The 9524-nt window shown below is 45.0% G+C and overlaps 1 protein-coding gene across 1 annotated transcript in view; it reads left to right on the top strand.

Moving 5' to 3' along the window:
- LOC119415897 (Golgi apparatus protein 1) overlaps positions 1-8028 on the top strand; it is a 39589-nt gene extending 31561 nt beyond the window's left edge. Inside the window, exons 12-21 of the mRNA XM_037683068.1 lie at positions 1056-1183; positions 2299-2416; positions 2542-2634; positions 3056-3193; positions 3825-3948; positions 4026-4171; positions 4345-4446; positions 6273-6380; positions 6501-6621; positions 7820-8028. Coding sequence (XP_037538996.1) covers positions 1056-1183; positions 2299-2416; positions 2542-2634; positions 3056-3193; positions 3825-3948; positions 4026-4171; positions 4345-4446; positions 6273-6380; positions 6501-6621; positions 7820-8028 — 1287 coding nt within the window. The remainder of the gene's footprint in view (positions 1-1055; positions 1184-2298; positions 2417-2541; positions 2635-3055; positions 3194-3824; positions 3949-4025; positions 4172-4344; positions 4447-6272; positions 6381-6500; positions 6622-7819) is intronic.
- The last annotated feature ends 1496 nt before the right edge of the window (positions 8029-9524 follow it).

Below are 9524 nucleotides of genomic sequence, written 5' to 3' on the forward strand. Positions count from 1 at the left end.
AAAAAATATAAAAGTGAACAGCAGCAGGACCTCTGATGCAACGTGCTCAATAGTGACTAACAGGAGACAAAGGGACGCTGACTGAAGACAATAACATGATGAGAGGTAGATAATGGATGTGCAAGGCCAGAGTAAACAATAGTGCAATATAAAGTATAAACCTGAGAAACACACTTTCCTGGACACAGGTACGTCCAGTCCTGGTCCTCGAGGACCACTGTCCTGCACGTGCGTCCAGTCCTGGTCCTCGAGGACCACTGTCCTGCATGTTATCTGTTTCTCTGCTCCGGCACACCTGCTTTGAATCAATGGGCTTCAGCAGAACATGAAGACGTTGTTCAGCCATTGATTCAGGTGTGTCGGAGCAGGGGAACAGGTAAAACCTGCAGGACTGTGGAGGACCAGGACTGGACACACATGCAGGACAGTGGCCCTCGAGGACCAGGCTGTTGATCTCAGTGGAACAAGTTTCTTGAAGTCTCTACTTGGAACCAACATGAATCAGCTGCGTGACCGAACAAGCTGCAAGTGAATTTGTCTTTTAATCAGATGAAGCTGCAGCCAGTCAGCAGGGGGCGCTCCGCTTCTTATAGTTTGTCTAAAGACTGCTCAGTGAGTTGCAAACAGACAGGACCTCCTTGGTGGTAGACACCTTGCAGGAGATTTATATAGAAGTCCTCAGAGGATCTGTGCATAAGTTTTAGGTTGGTCAAGGTGCTGCAGGATGTGGTGCGGTCCCATGATGACCGCATCATCTACTGATTTTCAGATGCAGTGACACTAGTGTCTCGAAACGTTTCATTGCTACAGATTTTAAAACAGCAGGTCCAGTTGGGTCGGTTCTGTGATGCGGACGTGTAGGGACAGCGATGCTGGTGGAGTGTTTAAAGCACCAAACTGAGCCCTTCTTCTTCCTAAACCATCTCTTTCTCATTTAAACCCTGCTCTGATGTCACTGGGCAGACGTTTTCCCTCCTGTTTTTATAAAATGTCTAAAATCCTGCAGAACGTTTGGATCAGAACCAGAGTCTGCAACTTACTGCCCATCAAGTTGATGGATAATCAGTGGTGGTTCTCCTTCTGCTTGTCCACAGATTCAGATCAAAGATTTCCGCTTCTCCTACAAGTTTAAGACTGCCTGCAAGGAGGACGTTCTCAAACTGTGTCCCAACATCAAGAAGAAGTAAGACCCACACTCTGCAGTGCGTAGAAGCACGTAGCTAATGACAAGCAGGTTGGAGGATTAAAGATAATTTAGTCTTGTTGATTTATTTTACAGCTCAGTTAAAATAAATTTACCATGGTCTGTTCGGTAAAATACACTACACAGTGTTGCTCCCTGCTTCGGCTGTGATGAAAGTGAAACTTAAGTGAACAGCCATGATTTGAAAGTATTCTTCATGCGCCCTCTGCTGGAGATATTGTACATTTACAGCTGTTTTCCTCATTTTAGTGGTGAAAGTTAGAAGTGTTTATATTGGCACATAATGGGACATTTATCACAGATACTGATATGTCCCCAAAACGTTTATCGTCCTAAAATATCGGCTAAACGATATATCGGTCAAGCTCTAGTTATAACTACATTTAGTACTATTATATTTCTATCACAGCCATCAGGAAGTATGTGACAATATTAAGGCAGTTGTAGTGTTTGCCTTTATGTAAAGTAAAACAATAATTTTTTTATTTAATTCTGTGAAGCCGTGGTATTTTTGGTCTGGGTTACCTCACCGTCAGAATCTTTTACTCATTTTCATTAGTCTCTCGCAGGTTTGTCATTTAATCATCAATTCCTTCATTTTCTTCAGAAGTTTTTATTGGTAATCTATGAAAATATACAAGTATTTTAGTAAAAGCCACTTAGTTTAGTTTGGATGTTTTTCAGCTTTGTTCAAATCACTGAATGCTTCCATAACGGGGGCAATCGTAAATAAATAATAAATTATAAATCGTCGTTACCACTGATCATCTGGAAGACGTTTTTAGGCTTCTTCTTGTAGCACATGCTTGATGAAAAATATATTTTTTATGCATTTGTCCAAGATGTTTAATTTAAGCTTCATCAACTTATTCCAAAGTGTTTCTCTTTTCAATTAAGAGTATTGAGGACTGGATGGACATTGTCCAAGGCGGGCCATATGTTGCCCACATCTGTTCCATGCAGATGTTTTCATGTCGGCCTGTTTCAGCTGATCCTGGAGCGACCGCTCGCCGCGAGCCTTCGCTCCGTTCAGCAGCTCCTCGTCCAACCTTCTGCAGCTTTCGTTCTCCTGAACGCGTCTTCCTGTGCTTCAGGGTGGACGTGGTGATTTGCCTCAGCTCCACGGTGAGAAACGACACCCTGCAGGACGCCAAGGAGCAGCGAGTGTCCGTCAAATGTCGTAAACAGCTGCGAGTGGAGGAGGTGGAGATGGTGCGTTCACTGACACGTTGATGGAGTAGGACTGTCGAGCACTAAATCTAACGATGGACGTGTGTGTGAAATAAACATGACGCTGTTTCACATTTTTCCGTCTGTTCTGTAAACGTGTGGTGAAGTCGGAGGACATCCGCCTGGAACCAGAGCTCTACGGCTCGTGCAAGCAGGACATCAACCAGCTGTGTCAGAACGTGGCCTTCGGTAACGCACAGGTCAGCAGCGCCACACGAACGCTTCACTGTAAGACACATTTTCATTTTCAGCTCAGGGGGAGCCTGAAGGCCAGGCGTGAAAACATTTGCTCTTTAATTAGAACTCGACAAACGTCATCGTAAAGAACGTCAGGAACATTTCTGCCGTGGAAAGACGACGTCATAATCACTCCTGTAAAGTGACCGGGGCCACGAGGCTCGGTCGATTCAGTCAAACGACGTACTGCTTGTTTCGGTTGCATCTGCTCCGTGTGCATTTGTTTTTATTCTGCTTGATTTGGTTCTAGTTGCTCTACGTGTTTTTTATTAGTTGTTGGTTTTGGTAGTAGCTTCTTCGTGTGTATTCGTTGTGCCTGTCCGCTGGACGCAGCAGCTTCTTAGTTCCTACATTTCAAACGAATCTTATTCCGTCTTTGTACAGGTCATCGAGTGTCTGAAGGAGAACAAGCGGAAGCTGACTCAGCGCTGCCATCAAAGAATCTTCAAGCTGCAGGAGGTGGAGATGGTTGATCCTGAGCTGGATTATCAGCTCATCAGAGTCTGCAAGAACATGATCAGGGTGAAGCCATAAACACTGCAATACGTCTTAAAGCACTTATTTATTTTAGGAGGGGCAGATATAAATGTATAGTTTTAGTGTTTGATCGTGTTGAGTCTGTTCGAGTCATTTCTGGGAACCACAGCAGAAACACGTGGGGAAGGTGCTATTTATACGACACACTTTTAGTGGCATGCCTCTGACTGACGAAGTCTTTCAGATGAAAGACGGAACGTTTCTGCTAATAAGAATCTGTCCAGATTGATGCGATTTAACTTCTGGGGGAAAACAATGAGACGATTTTTGAACCAGAGGAGGACGGAGCCGCTGACCCGGAGGAGGACGGACCCAGACGGAGTCAGAACCTCTGACAGAGGAGAGGATCGTGAAGGAGGGAAACAGTCCGAGTCAGACAGAGAGGACTTTGTTGATGAAGAGGATGATCAGGATTTTTATATATATTCAAGTCAAGAGTAACTTTAAAGAAAACGGTTCATGGTGAGCCTGGTACCAAAGGTCAGAGGTCATAGTCAGGGGACACATCTTCATGCTACATTGTCTATGGATTCCTGTGCAACAGTTTGTCGTCAACATAATATATGATTTTAATCTAAATGTAATCTGTAACTTGTCACCTGTTTTATGTGTTTAGCGGTTTTGTACAGAGTCAGACGGGAAGAACGTCCTTCAGTGTCTGAAACAGAACAAGAACGGCGAGCTGATGGATCCAAAATGCAAACAGATGATCACCAAGAGACAGATGACCCAGAACACAGGTACGCTCAGGAGTCTAGTGTTGGTTCTGAGCTCAGCCCACACCAGACTTTACACGTTAAAGTTTGTCTGTGTCCAGACTACAGGCTGAACCCAGTGCTGAAGAAGGCCTGCAAAGCTGACATCCCAAAGTTCTGCCAGTCCGTCCTGAACAAGGCGGCAGCAGCTGATATCGAGCTGGAGGGTCAGGTCATCTCCTGCCTCAAGCTCAGATACGCAGACCAGGTCAGAGTCCTGTCTGGATGTTTGACACACCTGTTCACCTCTTCAATCTGCAGGACCCGATCTGTTCTAGTTGATCTAATGTGATCAAGTCTGAAAGAACGTTCACCTGAAGAGAAGCTAGAATTCATTTAGGCCTTAAAGATTCGATCTTATGGTTTGTGTGTTTGTTGCAGCGCTTGTCTCCAGACTGTGAGGATCAGATCCGGGTCATCTTGCAGGAGTCTGCGCTGGACTACAGACTGGACCCTCAGCTGCAGATGCACTGCACACAGGAGGTTCGTGACAGTTGTTCAGGTTTTGTTTCACCATCCGTTCCAAACTAAACCCAACGACACGTGTTCAGTTTGCTGCCTCATGTAGCGGGGCTGTGTACGTCTCATCAGGGAGGTGGAACGATGCTCTTACGTCACAGATGAGTGACGACACCAGTCACTCTGTCAACAGGTTGTAATGTGGCGTGTGGCCAGCAGGCGGCGACAAACACATTCACACGTAACAGATTAACCAGTCACCTGACTGGCTGACTGTCCCCCACACAGAGCCAAGAGGGAGAGACTGGAATGCTGCCCGTTTATACGTCTGAATGTTGTGATTATGGGAACTTAAACAATAAGTGAGGTACCAGCTTCTATTATGGTGTGGCTGCATCCAAGTATAAGGCAATATACACAACAATATACTCATGTCTGGCTTGTTTTCTGGTTTAGTTTTGGATGCGTCTTTAAAAAAATAACAATAAAAGAAATACTGCAATAAAGTTTATACCTGGCGAATATGTCAGGCTGTATGTTTGAGAAATTACTGGTTTGTCTTGAGCTTTGGATTTTATGGGGCATGGCCTCTAGGACTTTTTCATTCATTCAAGCTTTATTTCTACAGGTTAGTCTCATTGAGCCTCGAGGACTCATTGACCATAGAGACGTGATGTTAACAGAGTGGTGACAACAGCAGACAATCATAACGATGTGTACAAATAGAGAAGAACAAATAAAAAAAATAGCATTAAAAATGAAAAAACAAACAGCTGATTATAAGGTGATGTATAAATTAAAAACAGGAACGTGTCTGCGTTGGTTCTTCCAGGAACTTATCAGATGTTTGAAGCTACTTAGAGAGGTCAAAGGTCGAGAGCTTCAAATCTTTTTGTAAGATATTCCAGGAAACAGGAGCGGAGGAGGAGAAGGCCCTTTTGTCTAGTTCAGTCCTCACTGAGGGAACACTGCAGGTAATAATGTCCTGAGAGCGCACGCTGTAGCTGCACTCACACAGAGACATGTAGGAGGAGATGTATGAAGGCAGCAGACCAGGAAGTGATTTAAAGATGAAGATGTACCAGTGGGAGAGTCTGTGTGGAGTTAACGGTGACCAGTTAACCAGTGAATACTGGGTGCAGTGGTGGGTACGGTAGTTACAGCCAGTTATGAATCTTAGTGCACCATGATAGACAGCATCCAAAATCTGCAGCATCCAACATCTGCAGCATCCAACATCTGCAGGGTTCTTGTAGGAGCGTTCATGTAAATGATGTCACCGTGATCAATGGAGGGAAGGAAAGCGACAAACGAGGCGTTGGTCAGGCTCTAGTTTACAATGACCCCCTTCATCCACTGTCTCCATTATTCAAGCTGCACTGTGGCCGCCCTTAATATGTTCATATTTAAATGTAGCTCCTCATAACAAGCCATCGTCTGCTCAGATGTTTTTTAAAGTTTTTATGTATTTTAGAACATTTTTATTAGTTTTTATGAATGTTCTAGCAACACTTTTCAAAGGTTTTAACTTGTTTTGTGTTGCATGTATGAATCACACACACACATTTGTAAGTATTTATGTACCAGTATTTATGTATGTACTAGTATTTTTATATGTACCGGTATTTATATATGTACCAGTATTTATACATGTACCAGTATTTATATATGTACCAGTATTTATATATGTACCAGTATTTATGATGCATTAATGCAGATGTAAAACTACAGACGTTTATTATTCGACTCTCTGAGCGACGGGGGACGTCGGTGTTCTGCTTGTTGGGGATGGAGATCAGTATATTGTCCTAAAAGAGACACCGTAGAAGTCAAAGCTTGTTTGTGTTCAGATCTCCCGTCTCTGTCCGGAGGAGGCTGCAGCTCAGGAGCAGACGGGACAGGTGGAGGAGTGTCTGAAGATCAACCTGCTGAAGATCAAACAAGAAGCCTGTAAAAAGGTCTGTATGACCACACGTCTGCGTTTGATCAGCTGGGCTTTATTTCCAGACAGGAACAAACACAAGATGGTCGTCTTCACATCTGATGTTCTGATGTTCTGTCTGCTCTTCCTCCTGCAGGAGGTGTTGAACATGCTAAAGGAGAGCAAAGCGGACATCTTTGTGGACCCTGTTCTGCACACAGCCTGCGCTCTGGACATCAAGCATCACTGCGCTGCCATCCCACCCGGCCGAGGACGCCGTGAGTCCACGCGCTCAGATGTTCTTACGTTGACGTTCACTTTATAATAATAATTCCTGTTGTGACCCTCAGAGAGAACTTTGAGTGTGAGGGAAACTTGAAGTTCAGCAGAGACACCTCTTGTAGCGTTAAGACAGTTTCACTGCAAGAACTAAAGGCAGGTTAGAGAAGAGACGCAGCCCGTCTCTTAAAGCCTGACTGGTGCTCTGACTGGGTCAAACTGGTTCTGGTTCTCTTGACTGGTTGAAAGCAGCTTCACTTTAATCCCTGGAACTTTATTAGATTGGATGGTTTTCAGAAGACCGCAACAAAACGCATCATTATTTCGGCCTTTCATTTTGACAGATGACAGAAAGCCGTCGCAGCGAGGGAGAACTTTAGGAAACGCCCGTTTCACGCGCTGGTTCACCGGACGACCTCCAGGCCATGTCTGGATGTTCGAGACGACAACGGGTTGTCTCGGACAGCCAGAAACTGTTTATGTCGACTCTTAAGTGGAGAGAAAGCTGAAGTTTTGTTGGTTTAAATTTATTTACCGTAATTGCCGGTCTATAGCGTGCACCCAAATTTAAGCTGCGCACAATGAAATAAAACTTTGTACACACATCAGCTGCACGTTGTAACTTGAGAGGCAGCACAGCCACTGAGAGATGTGCAGTTTGTTGTAGATCAAGAATCAACCACCAGGTGGAGGTTTATAGACGTTCTCTTCCTGTTCAACACCTCAGGTCGTCATGACAACCACCTCCATCACTCATGGTTACTCTGCTGAATGACCCAACACAAACCGGCTAACAAGAACAGACCAATCACTAAAAGAACAACGATTAACGATGAACATAAATTTTACCCATAATCCCTCCCTGAGGTCATGTGACCGTCAACCACAATGAACCAATGAGGTAGTCTCATTAAGTCCCGAGGACCCACCCCCCAAGAGAGACGTGTGTTGATGAGACTTCCTGTTTAAACAAAGGTAAAAACATCTGACCAATGAAATTAAAGGGGTTCCCCCTCCTACTGTCTCAAAAAAAAAAACATAAATTAGCGGCGCGGTTCAGAGCCTGTGAAAAAAATAGCGCCTTATAGTCGGAAGGTTCCTGCAGCTCCATTTGTCTCGGTTGAACCGGTAAGTTGAAGCAGATTCAGATCTTCTCACATGAACCAGCTCGTGTGCGTCTGTGCTCCTCTTCCTCAGAAATGTCGTGTCTGATGGAGGCGCTGCAGGACAAACGTGTTCGTCTGCAGCCGGAGTGCAAGAAGAGACTTCAGGATCGCATCGACATGTGGAGCTACGCTGCCAAGGTACAGAGCTACGTGTCGGAGCACGTCGTGACACTGAGGGGGGGCCGGCTCGTGCACGTCTCGTCACCAGAGACGTTGGCTCGGGGCGGCAGCTCCTTCTGAAGCTTTGTAGCAGGTGGTGCTGCACGTTCAGTCTCTGCTCATGGACCTGATCACAAACGAAACCTCTTCCTGAAACAACCTGGGGCCTCGTGTATGAACCGACGTGCAAACAAAACGTGCACCGTGTTCCCCTCACACATGGAGATGTATCAGAACAAGCGTGGGGAGCGGGGGCGTAGATTATTAGATTAATTAGATTAGATTAAGCCAGCCCAGTCATTTGAGAAAACGTTCATTTTCAGCGATATGAAAACCAGAAAGCAGTTTCCTCAAATGATAAAACTCGTTGGTTCACATGCAGAGCAGGTGGCAGCCATCTTGGAATATAGGTTTCAGGTTTAGGTTCATTGTCGTGCAGAATCAACACGAGGTCAACAATGCCATGGATGCTCAGAACGAGAAGAACTGTCTCGACCCCCCCCCCAAACAGTGGCATCTCTTACACCTACATGTTGCCACAAACCTAAATGGACTTAATTTTCAAGTTGTCATGCTCAGAACAATTAAATTAAATTATGTGAATGTTCCGGTTCAGTGCCCTGAGACAACTTTGTTGTGATCTGGCGCTTTATAAATAAACTGAACTGAATTGAATTGAAGCAGAGATGGGACCAAGTCAATGTTTTACAAGTATCAAGTCTTTTATTCTTAATTTAATTTGTCTAATTTAATCTCAAATTATTCTTCTGTCTTACAGTTTCAATTATAAACAGAAAATAAGACAAATTATATTGTCTTACAAAAGATAACTCAAAAACATTGTTTCATTCATGAACATTCACATAACATTGTAATGACCTCTGAGTCGACCTTCAAATGAACTGTGTTTCCAAACGAGGCGCTGTTGGACCATGGATGGTCCTGAGGGTCAACACGAGCTCCTCGTCCGCTTTCTTTATGGGCATGAAACTGGTGCTGGTTTAGGAAAGACGTCAGGTTCAAGTCAGGTCAGAGGTCGGGTACAAGTCAGGTCAGAGGTTGGGTCAAAGGTCGGATACAAGTCAGGTCAGAGGTCTGGTACAAGTCAGGTCAGAGGTCAAGTCAGAGGTCGGGTCAGAGGTCTGGTACAAGTCAGGTCAGGTCGGGTACAAGTCAAGTACAAGTCAGGTCAGAGGTCAGGTACAAGTCAGGTCAGAGGTCAGGTTCAAGTCAGGTCAGAGGTGAGGTACAAGTCAGGTCAGACGTCAGGTTCAAGTCAGGTCAAAGGTCATGTCAAAGGTTGGGTACAAGTCATGTCGGAGGTCAGGTCAGAGGTCGGGTACAAGTCAGGTCAGAGGTTGGGTCAAAGCTCGGGTACAAGTCAGGTCAGAGGTCGGGTACAGGTCAGGTGTCAGGTACAAGTCAGGTCAGGTGTCAAGTACAAGTCAGGTCAGGTGTCAGGTACAGGTCAGAGGTCAGGTTCAGGTCATGTCAGAGGTCAGGTTAAAGGTCATGTCAGAGGTCGGGTACAGGTCAGAGGTCAGGTACAAGGATTCAGGAAAAGCTCTTTCAGATTA

The sequence above is a fragment of the Nematolebias whitei genome, chromosome 10, assembly GCF_014905685.2.
Source record: "Nematolebias whitei isolate Nwh7 chromosome 10, NemWhi1, whole genome shotgun sequence".
Lineage (NCBI taxonomy): Eukaryota > Metazoa > Chordata > Actinopteri > Cyprinodontiformes > Rivulidae > Nematolebias > Nematolebias whitei.